The 19,626-nt window shown below is 41.4% G+C and overlaps 2 protein-coding genes across 4 annotated transcripts in view; one reads left to right on the top strand and one right to left on the bottom strand.

The window, feature by feature from the left end:
- On the top strand, positions 1–6,315 carry CALML4 (calmodulin like 4). The gene is made up of 5 exons (XM_083713306.1): positions 1–96; positions 227–257; positions 1,638–1,778; positions 2,950–3,138; positions 4,151–6,315. The coding sequence occupies exons 1-5, from the start codon at positions 94–96 to the stop codon at positions 4,246–4,248; spliced, it is 462 nt and encodes a 153-aa protein (XP_083569432.1). The 5' UTR covers positions 1–93; the 3' UTR covers positions 4,249–6,315.
- PIAS1 (protein inhibitor of activated STAT 1) overlaps positions 4,955–19,626 on the bottom strand; it is a 53,285-nt gene continuing 38,613 nt past the window's right edge. For all 3 annotated transcript variants that reach the window (XM_083713146.1, XM_083713148.1, XM_083713147.1), the window contains exons 7-14: positions 16,036–16,141; positions 15,176–15,249; positions 14,110–14,270; positions 13,770–13,900; positions 13,267–13,441; positions 11,727–11,869; positions 11,099–11,136; positions 4,955–9,864 (exon numbers count right to left, since the gene is read on the bottom strand). In XM_083713146.1, coding sequence (XP_083569272.1) covers positions 9,568–9,864; positions 11,099–11,136; positions 11,727–11,869; positions 13,267–13,441; positions 13,770–13,900; positions 14,110–14,270; positions 15,176–15,249; positions 16,036–16,141 — 1,125 coding nt within the window. In that variant the 3' untranslated portion in view covers positions 4,955–9,567. The remainder of the gene's footprint in view (positions 9,865–11,098; positions 11,137–11,726; positions 11,870–13,266; positions 13,442–13,769; positions 13,901–14,109; positions 14,271–15,175; positions 15,250–16,035; positions 16,142–19,626) is intronic.

Below are 19,626 nucleotides of genomic sequence, written 5' to 3'. Positions count from 1 at the left end.
TACTAAGTCAGATGCGGAAGGCAAAGAGACTAGCAAGCTGGCAGGCAAAAGGAGTGGCACACCCCACTGAAAAGGACAATTAATACCCAAACAATGGTGAATGAAGGGGGACAGAATCTAGCTTGTCTATGTGTGTTGGAGATGACCGGGACGGTGATGTTTCTTGCTTTGCAGATTACAGTTTAATTTATCAAACTTTCCCTTTTGTTCCTTTTGTGTGTTGCAGGCAAAATTCCTGTCCCAAGATCAGATCAATGGTATGTACCTTTTAACAAAACACTCTTTGCAACTAATTAAATGTTCTTACCTTCTTCTTGTGTGTGTCCTGCTCTGCCTTGGAAGAACGCCAAAGCAGATTTTGAGGAATTCCTTCTAACAAGTTTCTCGTCAAAGCACTGAGGAAGGTCATTCTTACTTAAGTCTTTAAAATATTGGGGAAGCGAGTGCCCACATCTTCACTAGGTATCATGGCACCAAGGATGCCACCACTTAATGCAGGGTTTCCCAAACTTGAGTATCCAGCTGTTTTTGGACTACTTTCCATAATCCCTGACCACTGGTCCTGCTAGCTAGGGATTATGTGAGTTGCAATCTAAAAACAGCTGGAGACCCAAGTTTGGGAAACGCTAGTTTAATGTCTTTTACAGTTCTTTATAGACGGCTTGCCTATTGATGCATCTGAAGGCAGCCCTGTATGGGGAAGTTTTTTAATGTCTCGTGTTTTACTGTGGTTTTATAATTTATTGGAAGCTAACCTGAGTGGGCTGCGGCAACCCAGTCAGATGGGTGACGTATAAATAATTACTACTACTACCTTAGAAACAGATAATAAAAGAAATAACTTCAGCTACCAAGAACCGCTGCCACAAAGTCCTTGTTGATGTGAAAAGTTAAGCACAGCTTCACAGTGGTTCCTCTGCTTTTCAAAGGAAAAGTTGCTGTTTTACCTTGAAATGGGTTAGCATTATATTATTATTTTCCTGCTGTTTTGTCCAGTTGTTTTCCAAGTGTTGCTTATGCAGTGGTTATAGTAATCTGAAAAAAATATATAATGAAATGATAGAGAGGGACTTTCACTATTCCTAGAAGGTAGCTATTGTTGTTGTTTAGTCGTGTCCGACTCTTCGTGACCCCATGGACCAGAGCACACCAGGCACTTCTGTCTTCCACTGCCTCCCGCAGTTTAGTCAAACTCATGCTGGTAGCTTCGAGAACACTGTTCAACCATCTCATCCTCTGTCGTCCCCTTCTCCTTGTGCCCTCCATCTTTCCCAATATCAGGGTCTTTTCCAGGGAGTCTTCTCTTCTCATGAGGTGGCCAAAGTATTGGAGTCTCAGCTTCAGGATCTATCCTTCCAGTGAACACTCAGGGCTGATTTCCTTAAGAATGGATAGGTTTGATCTTCTTGCAGTCCATGGGACTCTCAAGAGTCTCCTCCAGCACCATAATTCAAGAAGGTAGCTAGCGTCCATCATTTCTCTTTAGCACTGGAGTGCCCCTCTGGGGCCTCAATAAGCATATATAATGGCCAGGGGTTGCAGTCCAGAAACATGTGGAGGGCCAAAGGTTACACACACCTTCTTCAGGATGTGTCAGTGAAACTGGGTTTCTTCCTCTCCTCATTTTCCCCAACTAGAGTTCAAAGAATGTTTTTCTCTCTACGATAAGAAGCATAAAGGCAAGATCAATGCCAGTGATCTCATCACTGTTATGCGCTGTCTGGGGAGCAGCCCCACCCCCGGAGAAGTGGCCAGGCACCTTCAGCTGCAGAAAGTTGGTAAGTAAAGGGTAGGCATAGTCAGCACTTTAATAAACACTTTCTAGCAAAGGCAGCCTGTACAAATTACTTAGATCCCACCCCAAAATTCTTGGTCAGGTGCTTCTTTCCAAGGGTTTGAGAGCTAGAGTATTTTAATGCTTAAAGCAAGGTTAGCTAAGGTGATTCTCTCCTGCTGTTTTGGAGTCAAATAATCATAGAATTTTAAAGTTGGAAGGGAGCTAAAGAGTTGTCCAACTTCTTGCAATGCAGGAATCAATAATCCCTGACAGATGGGCATCCAAACCCTTTAAAAAATCACTTCCAGTAGAGTCCACCACCTTCTGAGTCCATTCTACTGTCCAACCACTCTTACTGTCAGACACTTCTTCCTAATGTTTAGTCAGAATCTCCTTGTCATTTGATTACCTACCCTCTGAAGCAGCAGAAAATAAGCTTGCTCCCTCTTTTATGTGACAGCCCTTCAGATATTGGAAGATGGCTATCATGTCTCCTCTCAGTCCCCCCTTTACCAGGCTAAACATCCCCAACTCCCTCCACGGTTCCTCACAAGGCTTCATTTCCCCACCACTGCCTGTTCAAACCCTATTAGCATGTATGTGAAATTTGAAAAAAAAAAGTTTCCAATGTGCATCACTTTACACTACTTTACTTTGAATTGCATTCAAAATTTTAATGCCGTTTGGAGAGGTCCTTTGGGAGCTCCTTTTTTCTCCTTACATCTGTGAACCACTTGGTGTCATTAGCAAACTTGCCCAGTTCACTGACCATCCCCAAGTCTAGGTCGTTTACGAACAAATTAAAAATCTCAGGTCCCGATGCTGATGAGCCATGATGGGCTGCTTGATCCCCTCCATGGGGCCTGTTAGGCACAAGAAACCACCAATTCAGGCAGACTAGAAGAAGAAGAAGAGTTTGGATTTGATATCCCGCTTTATCACTACCCGAAGGAATCTCAAAGCGGCTAACATTCTCCTTTCCCTTCCTCCCCCACAACAAACTCTGTGAGGTGAGTGGGGCTGAGAGACTTCAGAGAAGTGTGACTGGCCCAAGGTCCCCCAGCAGCTGCATGTGGAGGAGCAAGGAATCGAACCCGGTTCACCAGATTACGAGACTACCGCTCTTAACCACTACACCACACTGACTACCCAATCTTTCTTCTGGTTTCCAGACAGGACTGGAGAAATGGATTTTTCAACTTTCCTGACCATCATGTACAGGCAAATGCAGCAAGAAGATCCCAAGAACGAAATCCTCTTGGCCCTGTTGATGGCAGACAGGAAGAAGACGGGATTCATTTCAGTGGCAGAGCTGAGGGCCAAGTTGATGAATCTAGGAGAGAAACTGTCTAAGGAGGAAGGTAAAAAGTTCTTAGTGGAGAGATTCTCTCTTGGCTGGCATGCATTTCTGACGTGTCCCCTCAATCTTAATTTTGCCTCCAGCGAACAGGTTTTTTTTAAACAATATTGTATTGTAATAGGTAAATGGTATGCTTACTATGTGAAGCAGAAACTCTCCAACCATTTCCAGGTTATCTACCATCAGCCAGATGTTTCGTTGGACTACAACTTACATCAGCCCCTGACAGGAGTTGCAGTCCAAAGTATCTGGAGGACACCAGGTTGCAGGAGGCTGCTGCAGAGTCTGACTTGAGAGTCGGTGTGGTATAGTGGTTAGCGTGTCAGAGTAGGACTTTGAAGACCAGAGTTCAACTCCCCAGTGAAGCTCACTAGATAACCCTGGGCTAGTCACTGCCTATCAACCTAACCAACTTTACAGGGTTCCTGGGATTGAGAACCATGAACACCACCTTGAGCTGTTTGGAGGGGAAAAGTGGGATATAAATGCAATACATAATAGCAACAACAACTGGTTATATTTAAAAGCATTTCCTTTCTATTGACATAGACTTTTCTGAAACATCTCCAGTCCCCAGTTTGGTTAATTACTAAACTAATCCCATATTTAGATTGCTCTCTCAGACCCCTTTGCTTTCCCATTTTCAAAATGGTACTTCTCTTAAGGAAGTTACCTAAATTAGCAGTGGCACTGGCTCCCACACTTTTCTTGAGAAAACTGGGTTGACAGCACCAATGTAAATATATGGAGCACCAGAGAGACAGGCGGGTGAGTGGAATAGACACAAGTTGTCAATTTCTGAGACCAACAGGATTGGGAAGGAAAGCTGTTGGACTTGTGCCTTTGCACAATGTAACCCACCTATTCCTTGAAATGGGAAAACTCCTTGGACCCACTGTAACATAGTTTACACTTGTTTCACACACACGTGAAAAATAAAAAAGGTAGACAATAATCTAGATATAATGCACAACTAAACTGACATGCCACAATTACTGTGCAATTGTTTACAGTGGACAACCTCCTGAAGGAAGCCAAAGTGGGCCACAATGGAATAGTCAGGTATGAAGACCTGGTCCAATCCATTACTCTCCCTGTTGCCGACTACTGAATCATTGGAAACAGAAGGGCAACCGTCGTCCTTGTGGCTTGCAGTGCTCCTTCAGGTGCTTGATGGAACTGGGATCTCTCCCACTTACTTGCCTTAAATGCTTTGTCTTTTGGAATCCTCAAATTTATATAGTAAAGATCCTATTTTTCCCAGGCCCAAATTGTTGGTTCAAACAAACCAGTGGAACTGGGCTTGTATAAAATGGACCACCTATTTCACTTCAATTTCAGTGTTTTAAAAACAAGGTGCCTAGGAATTTGGGTTATTTTTCAGTCCTGTGTTGGTGGGCCAAGAATTTTAAGGTAGCGTACAGGAAGAACTTGCAGGTTATGTACTATTATTATTCAGCAGGGTTGTGTCTCCTGACCTTGGCAGATGTGGTTTTTTTCCCCTGTATTCAGAAAGCCCATTCAAATCTTGTTTCGAAACAAGGTGGGCTTTAAAAACCAAACAGCACAGAAGGTGCTGGGCAGCCACCACCCACACAATCAGTGGCTACCACTCTTGTCTCTGTGGGGCATGATCTACCAAGCCAGAAGACAGCCCCCAAGTTGAGGTCTGATTTAAGAGTACTTCCAAAACCCACTGGCAGAAATTGAGACACAGTAGAGTTCAGTTGTGTCACATAGGACTTCTCAACAGACATGCACACCTCCCTAATAGCTTTCCTGCAGATGTAAATTTACCGTGTGCAAGTTCAGCAACATTTATTCCAGAAGAGACAACGTAATAATGCTTTTTATTACATCTAAAGATGTTTTACATAAACAGGTAACATTCAGTAGGGTAAACCATTTTTTTCCAATGCATGTAATAAATATTTTCACTTGATACTTTTATACAAACTGACATTGGTCTACTATACATTTTATTTAAAAGCCACTTTTAAAACTTGTTTGGCATGCTGTATGGAAAACTAAGAGAAAGTTAAGGCAATGAATCACAGATCTGAGTTTATGGAATTAATAACTTTTTTAAAGTTTCTGCTTATTTACATATTGTTTTCCCTTTTGTTAATTAGAGCAACAAACAGCAGCACAAGCCGGGGGCCTCTGGCAGGTTCTCTCTCAATAAAAATCTAAGCTCTCATTGAAAGGAAAATAATAAAAACAAAGCAAGACATAATGTATTGTGAAAAAGAAAACACCCTGAAATGTTTAATGCAATGAAAAAGATTAACCACATTAAAAAAAAACAAGGACTAGCTACAAGTTCGGTGGAAGGTTTCTAAAAGTGCCTTCTTCCAGGGGAGTATGGTATATGTTTGATAGGGATAAGAAAATCTGGGAATGCAGTAATGAAAATATTGCAAGACTTTGCAACAAACTGCTAGTTAAGTCTTAGCAAGGTTTAATTTGGTTTTGCTTTTAGGTAAAAACAACAACAACAAACTCTGCATCGAGTAATGCCCACAGAAGTGATTCAGAATCACTCTACCCCTGCTATTATACAAGGATCTTGCATCTGTGTGTACTTTTGTAGACACACACTCACTCACTCACTCACTCCCCCAAAATTTTTGTACAAAGTGAGACACACATCCAAGCAGCACACATCCCTCTACTTCTCTTTTGGAAAAACAAGGACAAAAAAAAGTGAGCCAACAAGTTATGAAATGCAAGAAGTACGCTTTCCATATTCAAATTTAACAGGATTTGTGTGTTAACTAAAAAACACCCCTTAACTCCATGTTACTAAAAAAAAAAATCTCTGCAATTCTTAAAAATTAGTATTTTAAAGAAACTGACAGACTGCAGGTAATGCCAAAATGGAACCTTTCCCCAATTAACTATTATTGTTGGCTAAAAAAAACACAAACAACTTAAAACACACACACACTGGCCAGGAAATAGAAGAGGTTCCCGGAATTAAATACATCAAAAATCCCCTCCCCGACCCAAAACCCAAGTTAAGGGAGGCCAGGAAACACTATTCAGTTTGAATTAGGAAGATTCATTGTTTTTACTTAGTATGAAGGACAGGAGGAGCAGGAAAAGACATATAAACAATGGTTTGCTACCTTAAATTTTCAAGCGCTCTCCACATTAAACATTAACTGACTGACCTTTTTTTGTGTGTGCCTTGTCTCATTTGTAATGCTTTTAAATTTCTCATTCCCAAACTGCAAGTGCAATGCCCACCCCTTACTGCCCACCGTGGTGAGAAGTGTCATTTACCTTATCAGAGAGAGAGAGAAACATGGAAACCTGTGGGCTCAATGTAGCAGGTACCTTTTAATTTCACAATTAACTGGACTTAAAAAACCTGAACCAGTCCTAGAAGATTTCTAGACTTACACAGTTCTAGATCTTTATTGAGCACCCACAGGCTAAGAAAGAGGATGGGCAAAATCCTCCCCCGCCCCAAAACACCCTTCAGGCAAGTCACACTGAAGATAATTGCACTCTCAGGCAGTTCCCGTTTACTGTAAAGCACAATATTACTTCCAGCATTCAAACACACCAAACAGCACTGAAAGAAGAAAACGGCATTCCTTGAAGCCTGATTGTTGGAAAGTCTCCTAAAATTCTGACTTGACAGTTGTTTTGTCAGATGTAGAAAAATCTCGACAGACATGCAGATAAAAACCATTTGAGTTGCAGTAGATACATTTGGTGAGTAGGGGGGAGAGCCTTGTGTAGATGCTGTAGCCAAGTGCACACTTATATATGCTTGCATTGCATGACAATAAATGGGTCATAAATACACTCAATTGCAGCCCATCATCTGCATGCACTTGACTGTACCACATATTCCAGGTAACAATATAGGAAGATGCCTCATACTGAGTCAGACTATTGGTCCATATAGCTCAATATTGTCAACACTGACTGGTAACAGCTCTCCAGGGTCCCAGGCAGGGGACCTTCCCAGCTCTACATGGAGTTGGTGGAGACTGAAGCTGGAGCCATCTGCATTCAAAGCAAGCTACAAGACCCACATCTTACAATGTATTTAGCAGGTGGTACCCAGACTCATGTTTAAGTGCCTGATAAAAGGCATTCACCTTAAGCTAAGAAGCAGAGCATCAGCTACAGGGTTTTACAGGGTTTCATCAGAACACTTGTCAATTTTGATTCCTGCAACTACACTGTGACCAGACTTTCCAAAGTTAGCAAATCTCCGATTGTTTCAGTGTTTGGAATGATCCTTCCAATTGCAACAAAATGGGACATTTTATATTAAGTTGAGCCAGTTTCATTATACTTTTAAAAAAAGAAATCAGTTTCTGATGCCTCCAAGCTAGATTGAACTTAGAAAGGATTCTTCTTTTGTGTTCCTTTTATTTAGATTTTACTGACATTTAATAAATTATAAACTAGTCAATGGAAACATTTCAGCCAGACAGTAATGGAATTCACATGCATGAAACAGACACACTGAGACACACACACAGAGAGAGATCTATAAATACATATATACACACACATATACATATGAACAAACATTTTAAAAATTCAAGTCAGCTTTTAAAATGGCGAAGGGGACATTTGAAAACCCACTTAGAATATTTATACTGTCTCTCAATTAGTTGAAAAGAAATGATTGTTTCCTATTAAAAAGTGGTGGCTTGATATCAATGCAAAGTTTATCTTAAAAACAATTTTGAAAACAAAGCTGGGGGGACAAGATACTAACTTCTGCAGCTATGGTTTAAAGAAATCGCTAACATGGTCTTTGATTAAGTATAGCAAAAAAAGAAAAAACTATAACCAACCCTGCTACCTCCCTCCTTCCTATCCATTCCTGATTTGTTGTAAACCTAGATTTTTAAAAGCTAGCTATAAAGTATTTTCACAGCAGAGAACAGATCTGCACTCCAATGAGGGCTCTGGGATACATCAACATGGCTGCTTGGCCCTCCCCTTCTTTCTCCCATGTACTATGAACAGTTTCCCTTTCTCTCTGTTTACATGTTCTGTCATTTAGTAAAAAAGGAAGAGTTTAAATAATCCCCAAGTTACTCTTTCCTAATTAATCATACAGGTATCAAGGTAGTTGGGGGGGGGGAGAGAGAGACCCACAAACACTAAAGGGGAATTAAATATAGTTTCACATGCTCAGTCAGAAGCCAAAAATCATTCAATAATTATTTTGAAGCCAATAAGCAGGTAGGGGGGTGGATCACCCTCAAGATTTTAACAAATTTTGGTAAATTTGAAGGAAAGGGGGAAGGACTTTGAACTTAAAAAAAGAGTTGTGTGGGGTTCGGCCACTAATATAGCCCAATCTGATGCAGGTTTGTTCTGAAGCACAAGTGCGTAGGATTGGAGCCTATAGTTCAAATATGCTTGCAGAAAGGACTCTGCGTGCTATTTGTTATTATCCGCTGCAAAATACATCTTTTTCAAATGATATCATCTCATTTAAGTCCTGATAGCACAGTACGATGTAGGAGTTTCACAAAAGAGATTTTTAAAGTCCCGGGGAAGGAAGTTTGAGTGTTAGGCCAATGTCGGATGACCTCAAGAAAGCAAGTCTTTAACACAGAACATTTAACATACAAGAAAGGATCACCGATGCCTTTATGGCAGCAGGATTTTAAGAAGCCATTTTGCCTCATGCAAAAGTGGAGAGACCTTCCAATGGTAATGCTTCAACATGCAGGAGTGTGGGTATTTTTTCCCCCATGAGGAGAACTGATGAACACACAAACAGAACAATATGGTGTCTGGTGAAGGAACAAGGAAGGTTCCGAACAGAAGTTCGGAACCAGAAGAAAGAGCTGAAAGAACATTCCAAGAAGCCACACAACCAGTTTAGCAGGCAGAGAATGCTGTGGAATTGACATAAATTACAAAGAAAGAGAGAGGGCCTGATCCACTGGCACAAGACTAATTCATTTCAATGGTGCTTGTGCAGGAAAATATTCCCAGAGGATTGTGCCCTAAGGAGGAAAACCATTCCCTCCAGTTATTGTGGGTGCCATCTGTCTTCCCTAGAACTAGAAGCCTCCCAGAACTTTTCAAAGCTTCAATCACTCCATTACTTTTCCATTAATATCACTGTGAAGAAACAAAGTGATGCAGTTAAAAATCAAAGCCTTAAAACAAACGAACACTCGAGACAGAAAGGTTGGTGTAAAATCTTCCGTATCCAAAAATCTAGGTTGGGAGCTTTTGTCATTTTTTTTACCAGTCAAACCATATTTTGTTTATATACAAAAGTACAACTGAAAATATAGTTTTGTTCTCTGTACATATCTTAATATTTTTTTCCCTACAAAAAGGAAAAGCTCGTCTGCATTTCTAAACAAAATAAGATAAAACGAAACCCCAGATCTCTCCTCTAGCTTGTCCAGTGAAAACTCAACAAGATTCAGTCCAAGGAAATGATATCCGGCATGACGCCAAAGAGAGAGGCTGGGTCTGTGTTACTTCTGTTGGCCACGGGGTGGCCATGGGTCTCTCGCAGGCTGTTGGAGGACACCAGGCTGCTGTTGCTGCCGCTGTTGCTGCCGTTAGTGGCTGGAAGGGTGGCACTCCCTCCTGCGTTCAACTGATCCAGGAACATCTGAGACGAAGCATAGGGGAAAAACCGGGAGTGCAAAAGTTCTGGGTCATCTGAAGCAGACACGGCGGCGGCTGCAGCGGCCAGAAGAGAAGTGCTATAATGCTGGGGATGTGAAGGAGGACAAAGGGCAGCTGTGAGGCACTGGAGAGCAGGTTTTAATAAACGGTACTCATGCATATTTTTGCTACTACTCCACTGTTTTTATTTCACGCCCTTCACCGTAAGGATGGGTTGCAGCAATATGCTCACACAAGTAAAAAAAGCAAAACCAGCACAGTATAGATAAGACAAAAGAGGTGGGTTCACAAGGGTTAAAAGGCCAGGGGGCTACAGGCCAATGAAGAGGGGATTCCAAGTACTTATGGGCAGCTCAGTTTCTTTCCAGAACTGCCACTGTTACAGGTTACAGGTGCCATGTAATAATATCTGCTTCACACTTGTAAGAAACCTGTATTTTAATATAGAAGCACCTACACTTTGGAACTCCCTGCTGACTGACATCAGGGCCGGTGCCCTCACTGTATTCTTTTTGACACCCACTAAAAACATTTTTGTTTTGGCAAGCCTACTCAGACATGTAGGATGATGGTGCATGTTTTAAACTGGTTATTGATTGTTGCCGATTTTGTTTTATTTTTGAACGTTTTGAACTACTTTTACCGATTTTACTATTGTAAACCGCTTTGATACAATTTATACACTCAAGCTGTGTATAATTTTTTTGAAATAATAAAATAATAAATAAAAGGGTCATCAAAACTCCTGCATGCAGATCACAGGCATGCTGGATTTGTTGGGTGCAGTAACTGGACACAGAACCGAGTGCCCCAAGAATACTGGTTTTCTGCAGTCATGCTCTAGGGAAAAAAAGGTCAGGCTCAAGGTTTCACTGAGAGGATTACTGAAATCAGAGGAGGCAGTATAATGAGGAGGAAGTGAGACCTTGACTGTGGGGAGAAGCCCCACTTCCTATTTACTGGACTTTACTGGCAAAATGCACGCAGAGTCCTTTAGCATTTCCTCAAGGAAGAAAAAGACCTGAATGCTTTTTAAAAAACAAGTTAAATGTTCAGTTTTAAGCAATACTTTTGCAGTGCAATCCCAGTTGTGCAGGCTTGCTCCCCTCAGTGATAGAAATAAATGCTAGAATAATGTATTCTGGCAAAGATATTCTAGCACATCAAAAATAATTTATAATACTGCCTGGTGGTTTCAGCCACTTGACATTTTCAATTTGGGATACTGTATTAAGAAGAAATTCTCCCTATATTAGATCAAAACTACTCCCCTTTGTGACTGTTTTAGAATTGTTTCCTGCCTCCCATTAGCAGCTTACCTGATTGTCTCCTGGTAAGAATGAGAAGAAGTCCAGTCCTATGAAAAAGGCAAAATGAAACAGGTTTATTTTCTCAAAACACACATCCCAAAATCAAACAGCTTTAAGCAGAATACAGCACAGATCCTAATCACTCTTGCTTAGCCTCCAGCCTTCCTCAAACAGTGCTTCTCTTAAACTAACCTACGCAAAATTATGTCAGGAAAAAGAAAAATATGTTAAGTATGTTGGTTTTTTTGCTACAAACCTTTGGTGACAGGCCTTGTGAAGCCATGAAAAGGGGCCAAACCTTGTATGGCCCATGCTCTGCACACCTTAGATTGTAGGCTCAACCCCCAACACCATCAGTTTAAAAGGACATTAGTAGCAAGGTTGTGAAAGACTCCATCACTCAAGGCAAATACCTCACACTCAGTAATGTGGTGGCTGCTTCTCTACTACTAATTACAGTAACTAATTCAGTTTATATTCCACCCAAAGAAGCCCGGGGCAGCAAACATATCAATAATATGAAATATGTTTAAAAGCCTTCTGAAAACAATTGAAACATTCTTAAACAGTTAAAATATCCAAACAGTAATTTCAGGTATTACTATTATCTATGATGTTTGTCCTGTCAGAAACCTACCCTGGAGGTCATAAGGCATGGGTGTCATATGGAATGGGTGCCTGTAGTCTTGTATAAGTGACGTGTTGATGTAGCTTGTGTCAACAGCCGGAAGGCTCGGGGTTCTTGAAACTGGAGAGACTTGATGCGGCATACTTGAAATGCTAAGAAGCAGAAGCAGAAGCCTGAGTTTAGAAGATGGGGCCTGCAGACTCCTCCTGCAGTATCCCAAACAGACAGAACCTGGGGTTCAGAGCTGGGCATTTGTGGTCTTTCCTAAAAGACAGCTCCTTTCACTTCATGCTTTCTGACAAATGTTTGATGCAGCTAGATTTTGCATATATATTACTGCCACAAATAATCCTGAGGTTCTCTTGCAGGGTCCTTTTCACCCTGCCTTTTGCTTTTGCACCTCCTGCTTGCCATCCTTATCCCCACAATTCAGAACCTAATAACATAAGAAGGGCCTGCTGGATCAGGCCAATGGCTCACCTTGTCCAACATCCTGTTGATGTATGCAACCCTCATGAATAATTTCTGCAGCACAGCCCTCTGCCAAACATTAACCGCATGGAGGGGAGAACCTAAGAGCTCTTTCATGTGCTTCTGTTTCCAGAACTGGGGCTAGTGAAGGATTTGGTCACCTGGGGGCAATTTTTATTCACCAGAAAGGGACAGGTGAGCAAGCAATGGCAAGCTCTTATGCACAGCTCAAAAATGAAATACTTGAAGATATCTGAGAGCACCTCTGAAGGCTTGGGGTTCAAATCTCACTTGGTTTTATACTCCCAGCCTCCTTTAAGTATTCCGGCAACTGGAAATGGGCATTGTAATTTCAGCAAGGTAGGGGTAGAGGCAGGGAGTGAACTAGTTCAGACTTCCTGTTTATGGAAACTCAAGTCAAAAAGTCACACATAACAGAAACCACCCCCCTCCCTCATGCAACTTAGCCATAAAAGACTCTGTACAGTTAGTTCATCATTAAAGGCAATTTCTTGAAGTAGGGTATTTCCATGCTTCCCAAAACTAAATATATTGTTATATTAAATACACTCATGCCAATACCCTACTGTATTTTGATTAGCTAATCACCTTGGTAACAATGTCAGAGGTGTCATCTAGCTTCCACAATTGCCCCAATACTTGTTATAGGTCCAGAAACTGTACTGCCTCAGGGAAATTCTCAATTATTATTTGTTGTAAAAATGCATTGGATACAGTCTTTTTGCCAGAACCGGTAACAACTTTCTTTCTTATGGGAAAAAGAAGCGACATAAGGGCCACATTTGCCATTAAAATGCCACTGACTGCATTCCATGTTAGTCATAATCAGAGCACGCCTATTGAAATTAATGGATCTGACTGACCGAGGTCCATTAATTTCAGAGAGTCTTCTCGGAACATAACTTCAGCTGAATACAATCCAATGCTTTTAAGTTGAAAGGTTTTGATGGCTTACAAGTTCCATGAAATGAAACAGTGAGCTCTGCCTACACAGCATCACATCGAGGGCTGTGAGCTGCAGCCCACCACTTCCCAAGGCAGCTAAGTGTCTCCTCACCTCTTATTGTTAATGGGTGATGCAGGAGACAGGGAAGGGCAGCTCCTCTTGGCCGATGGCTCCTCCTCTTCTTCATCTGATGAGCTGTCAATGGTTAAGTCAATCACCTCAACTTTCTTATTTTTGCTTGACTGATGAGAGGACACTTGATGATCCACAGAAGAACTTAAGCAACCTAGAAAGAGACCAGTCCAGTGCTGAAGTCCCAACTGGTAATTGCAACTTGCGTGTGTGTTAAAATACAGTTAAACAGCCATACGATGCTGGGGGCTGAAAGGAGTTGTAATCCAAAACATCTGGAGGTCTCCAAATAGACCCAAGGCTGATCTAGATAATCAACCTGTTCCAGAACAGTGTGCCTCAAGAGGACTTAATAGCATTGTAAGGTCTGCACTTAGGAATTACACACTTACAAGCACCAAAATCATGAGCCAGAACAAAGAGAAAATGAAAAAGTCAGAAAGCAAGAGCAACAGTTTAGCAAGTCGACTTCAGTAACTCACCTTCCACTCCATTAAAAGATGCAGTAACCTCTTGTGCCTCTTTTTTTGATCTCATAGGAGCCCAGGTTCCGTCTTCCTTAAACTGAATTTCATCACAATCTGTGCAGTATTTCAAGATTTCCATAAACAACCTATTTAAAAAGAGCCTCCTTAGAATCTCAACCAGAAAGCATGGAGGAATTTGCACATAAGTAACATTCATGCTTCTGAAATCCATCAGAGGTGGCAAAAACACACAACCTCAGTGGTTTCAGACCTTTACAAAAAGGGCAAAAATATTTCCAGGCACATTACTTGCTTCACTATACCCAGCTTTTACTGGCTTCCAAAAAGTACTTACCCATCAATTATTAGGTGTTCGTAAGGAGCTTTGTTGTCGCACACAGGGCAAACCCAGGTGGGTTTCTTCTCATTCATTTGAATATACAAAGTGGCATCAAAGCACTGCAGATGTGAACAAGTCAGGGACCTGCAGGGTATCGCCAGCCGCATTTTACCAAGCTATTAAAATAAAAAGCGAAAGCATTCTTTTTATGCCTTGATTTACAAAAAAAGAACAAAGGACTCTGCTTAAGAGAGATGCATTTTAAAATCATGTAACTCCAGGTAAGTCAAGCAAGAGATTCAGGTTACACATAAGAGTGGAAGGCACACTCTCCTTTCACTGTCTGCATGAGCGGCAATCAGTCCACCTCCCCAATATGATCTTCCCAGTGGAGTCTCTTTGATCAACACCTCTGGTGTAAATATTGCCCAATATCTCAAGTCACAATTTGGTCCAAGTCCTATTTCAAAAACCATACACTACAGAACCATTTTCACAACCTCAGAGTTCACAGGTTTCATCTCTGCCATTGTGTGCTCTGATTGAGAAAAATACCTCTCACCTCTGTAAAGCAACTTACAGAATTATCACTGTCACATTCAGCATGACGAAGGACAGCCTCTGATACATCTAAGCTAAATTATCTGTCCCATTTACAAGTCAAGAACTGGCAATGATGCCCCACTATCAGGTTGCAGGAAAATGAGGTTGCTTTAGGACAGGGTTGGCTACCCTTTGGGTGTGCCCCCCAATGTTGCTGGACTGCAACATCCAGCAAGGGGCATAACTTGGACAAGGCTGTCTCTGACATTCACAGTGGAAAGAGATCCTTCCTGCTGAAGTTTGACTTGAAACTTTCTGCCCCATTCTACAGGCTGCTGAGGCTGACAAGAGCTGTAGGCTATGGGAGACTGTTCCATACCAATTACCTGCCCTTCTCACAAGAGGATATTGCCAGTTTCAGACTTCTGCCCTCCTGAACACCAAGACCCTTTGCATCAATTAAACTTGGGTTTTCAACTTCTATTCAAATTGGCATTGCTACAGCAAATAAAGCCACTTTAGGGAAGTTAAGACTTACTGGACATAGAAGAGAAACTCTTAAGCTGGTTGTTGCTATTTCACTGTCAGGATCTGCAGTTAGTTTCTCTTTGACTGTCAAGGAAAGAAGAAATGGGGGTGGGGAGAGGAACAAAAGAACTATTAAAAGATCCATCAGGCACATTGGTTAAAAAGGCTGGAAAGATCAGCAGCACAGGAATCCTAACTGGAGAAACCATCACTTGCTGTAGGTGGAGTTAGGATGTTCTGCCACCTTAGAAGCCCCAAGATCAGCTGGCAGGTGGAAGAACAGCAAGACACCAGGCACTGACCTTTCACCCATGGGATACTGAAGGTGGGAAAGGGAGAGAAAGCAATGGAGGCAGAAACGGTCCTAGACTGAGACTAACTAATGAGCAAAAGGAGAAAGGTCTGGAATGAACACCAACCCAGAAAGAACTATAAAGCACCTTGCGGCACCTAAGAGACTAGTAAATTCATTATGACTTAAGTTTTTGTGGTCCAGAGTCCACTTCACTGGCTGCATAAAGGGTAATCCTAAATCCAGCACACACACTCAAACATTCACTTCCAAGATTCAGCAACCCCCCCCCCCCAAAAAAAAAAACAGCAGGCAGACCAGCCCACTCCAGTTCAGGAGGCTTTATATTCTGAGGTTTTTTCTTTGCAAAGGAAACTTAAGAGCTGGGTTCCACAGAAACTGTGGACCCCAGATGCGGCAGAATTATCAGAGCGTGGAGAGAACTTTCATTCTGGGCACCCTGAACATTTCAAGCCCCCATCACAAACGGCAACATTAACTGCATGAGGAATAGTTATCACTGTGTCTATCTATCTGGACATTTATACGTATAAGGAATATGCATGAAGTGGACATACTTAGCGCTCTAGAATGATCAGGATTCCTGATGCCTTTCGCTCGTAACCTCTGCAACAGGACTGTAGAAGACAGTTGCTTGACAAGGTAGACCGCCATAGAATAATTCTGAATAGAAAAAAAGCAAGAACAAATGAGAATCAGCTTGGCCAATGAGCATGCGTCTTATTTTAATGTGTCCAAATCCCATCCACCCATTCGTGTTTTTTCAGCCCTCAGGAACCAGAGGCAAAATTCACTGGCAACGTGTGCAACATAACTCTCATTTATGTCTACACCGTTCCAGCAGGGGAAAACATGGCAGGTGCTTTTACTTTTTTGCTCAGGGTCGAAAGACAGACCTTGTGCGAAGAATCAGGATAAAAGTAGGTGTGCCCTGCATGAAGCCTTTTACCTTATCAACTCACAGTTGGCAGTGAATTTGGAACAAGAGAACACCAAAAAAAGTCCGTCCAAATGAGACTTACTATCACCCAATGATAATAATATTGCAATGACTAACTCAACAATTGTGGCCATTAGGGAAACTCAGCATGTTCCCCTTCCCCACTCCAAAATCTACCAACTGATCACAGTTTGGCAGGCAGGCAGAACAATGGCACACTGAAGTCTTTGCAAGAGACATAAAGGCATAAGGTGTAAGTACAGTTACAAGCATAACACAAATGTAAAAGAAGCCTTAAAAATACTAACCATAAGCATGTATTACTCCTACAATATACTCTTATAAAAACACTTTGTAAAAAAAACCAATCAAGGGTAAAACAAGCCCATTTTCTCTAATATTTAAAACATAAAGTTATTTTATATTTTATAATGTGCTTAAGAAAGATATTCTTGTACCAGCAGATGCAAGACTAACATTGAATAATGTAAAAACTGTGGTTTACAAACAGCTTCAAAATGTATTGGCACTGACAGCAAAGTTAATTTAAACATCTCTTCAAAGTCAATGCAGGGGAATTAAAAAGTAAATCTGTTACATCAGAAACAAAGTAATAAATATATTGATTTACTCCAAATGCAAGCCTGCTAGCACTGTCTTACAGAATTCCTATGCTGTAAATAGTGACTATATGGGAAATGATTTCTAACTTCAAAGAAGAAATTGGCAGTTTCCTTTATTTATATCTGCCATTCTTTTTGGCATAAACATCTAAAAATAATTTGGCTACTCTCAGAATACAACAGAAGTGAAAAATAAAATTATCTATTCAGCTAATCCAAATATAATAGGCAGATGGTACAGAAACATCCACTTCCAAAGTAGAAAAACCTATATATGTCACCACCATTTAACAGTGTCAATGAATGGATTGTCAGGTGAATGAATCAATTTCTCTTCGAATTCACCCATATAAAATTAGCCAATTCTGAAGCCATGGACATCACAGTACTCTTATTTTTTTATATATATAATAATTTTTATTAAGGTTTTCCAAATTAAAACAAATCAAAACAAATTAAATCCAATCTATAAACTTTTTGCCAATAACTAGGACTTCCCCTCCCTACCCCCTCTTGTGTTCCAAATCTTCCAAATAAGCAATTAAATTCAACAAGTTCTTATCCCCAAATTACACTCTTCATCAATAACCCAATTTATCCAAATTCCCATCCCCTAAGATCGATCTATACCCTTCCACGAGTTTCCCCCTTTCAAACATAGTACAGATGGAAATAAGATAAATATGAATAGTAATTTTACAGCCTTTGGATTCCAATTTTCCCTCCCCTCTTTCCCCTTTGCGTTTCACCTATCCCTCCACTTCTAATATCTTCCTGGAGTTCCCACATTACACTATGTCCCTCAGGTTCTTTGCCAGTCTTTAATTACGGATGTCCAATCATAGAAGGAGTCTATCAGATAAGGGCCCATTTCTTCTATCCAGGTTTTTATATCCAGGAGTAAAAACTCCAATTTTGTATCCATAAGCTTGTCAAACCTGAATATCCCAAATGTTCCCCCAGTTCTGTCCAGTTCTTGTTATTTCCTTGTTCTTGTCAATCATTCTCCTCCTTTTTATTTCTCTGTTCTCCCACAGAAATGTTCTTTTTCCAAAAGTTTCTAGTGTCTCTGCAGAGGCTTGTTATTCATGGAGCAAAGCATTGCATCATGTTCCTTTCATTTTCCAACAAATAGTTCCATTGTTTCCTGTAGTGTGTAGACCTCTGTAGACAAAATAATGTTCCATTCCTGCAGTTTCCCAGGAGATTAAAAGTTCCATTCAACTGTTCAAGTTTCCTGTGAAAAACACATGCAATATCCCTCGGCTCCTCTAGGTGGATTGCAGTAACAAAGTTCCCTTCCAGAATCACATCCACCAGACCAAGTAGCTTGTTGACCGATATTTAAAACAATTTATATTCAATTTATAACAAATATAACCGGCAAAGTCCTCATAACAAAGTCTCTATTTTAATCTTCCTTTTTGACAGCTCTTTGACAGCTGTCAAAACCTCCATCGCTTTTCTCCAGGCAGTTTCACGAATCGCTCCAGGGATTCCGGGGGGGGGGGGGTTGCTTTTTTAAAACAATTCCACTTTTCTCCTCCAGCTCAATCTTATAATTTTCCCTCGCGAAGTTGCTGATTCGGCAAGATAAGGTTACACTCGATCTTAGTTGTCCAGTCCTTTGTTTTGGCTCTTCTACAATTTAGGGGTGGGCTGACTTCCTTTTTTCCGCCTCCCCCGTTCGCTCCGAATTTTAAAAATTTATCCCCTTTTTTTAGTCCATATTCCAATTACTCACGGGTTCTTCTTTAGAGCCGAATTTTCAATAGAAGAAGTCAGCGCTCTCCGCCGGATGGCATGCGGCTGCGCTCGGCAGGGATAGCAGAGAACTCAAAGCACCACGCTTCTCCCCGGCACCCGATCCGTAGCCTTTAAAAAGGCTCCTTCACGAGTCGGGAGAGCGCTAACGGTGCCAGCCGAGTCTCCATGTCCACGGCCTCCTCTGGCCGTGGTTTTTAAGGGTCCCCGCATCGCCGGTGCGGTAGGACCCAGCCCCTGCCAAGCCGGCTCCCTCCGGAGCTCGGAGGGAGCCCGCCATTCGGCGATGGCGCCGACCCGGAAGTCCCGACATCACAGTACTCTTAGTTTGCCAATTACATTTTCCAGAAAACAGAAAAACCTGATTCTTCAAGAGACTCGGCTATTGAGGCAAGATGGTATGTTAGTGGGTTCCTATCGTCACTCCTTCTGTTCAAGATGTTGGTTGTGATGACATTCCATTAAAGGAGGCATTGAATTTTTAGTGATGCAGTCGAAAAGTTTATTTACTTTTAAAGCTTGTGTTCCACAGATTGCCCCAATAAAGACAGCTGAAGATGCTGATTTCTTATCAAAATATGTGTGCACCTTATTGCTTTCCCACCTTCCTGTTGTTGGTGTGCTCCTCCTCCCTCTGTGTATGCTATGAAAGTTTGACCAACAGTGCATTGCTCTGTGTAGCAGAAATTACTTTTAAGAACTCCAAACAAGCTGTCTTTGCTAGATACATTACAGCTAAATCTCCTGCTGCCCTGCCTGAAAGCCTCAAAACGAGTTGAAAGCAGAGGAGGGTGATAGTGCTTAATTTTAAAAAATTAACC

The sequence above is a fragment of the Podarcis gaigeae genome, assembly GCF_964106915.1.
Source record: "Podarcis gaigeae genome assembly, chromosome: 14".
NCBI classification, from domain to species: Eukaryota; Metazoa; Chordata; class Lepidosauria; order Squamata; family Lacertidae; genus Podarcis; species Podarcis gaigeae.
This window is presented reverse-complemented; position numbering and strand designations above follow the sequence as displayed.

Excerpts from the sequence above, each read along its gene's own strand:
- CALML4 (XM_083713306.1), top strand. Across the intron at positions 1,779-2,949 it reads CCTTCAGCTGCAGAAAGTTG|ACAGGACTGGAGAAATGGAT; the intron begins GTAAGTAAAGGG and ends TCTGGTTTCCAG. Across the intron at positions 3,139-4,150 it reads GAAACTGTCTAAGGAGGAAG|TGGACAACCTCCTGAAGGAA; the intron begins GTAAAAAGTTCT and ends AATTGTTTACAG.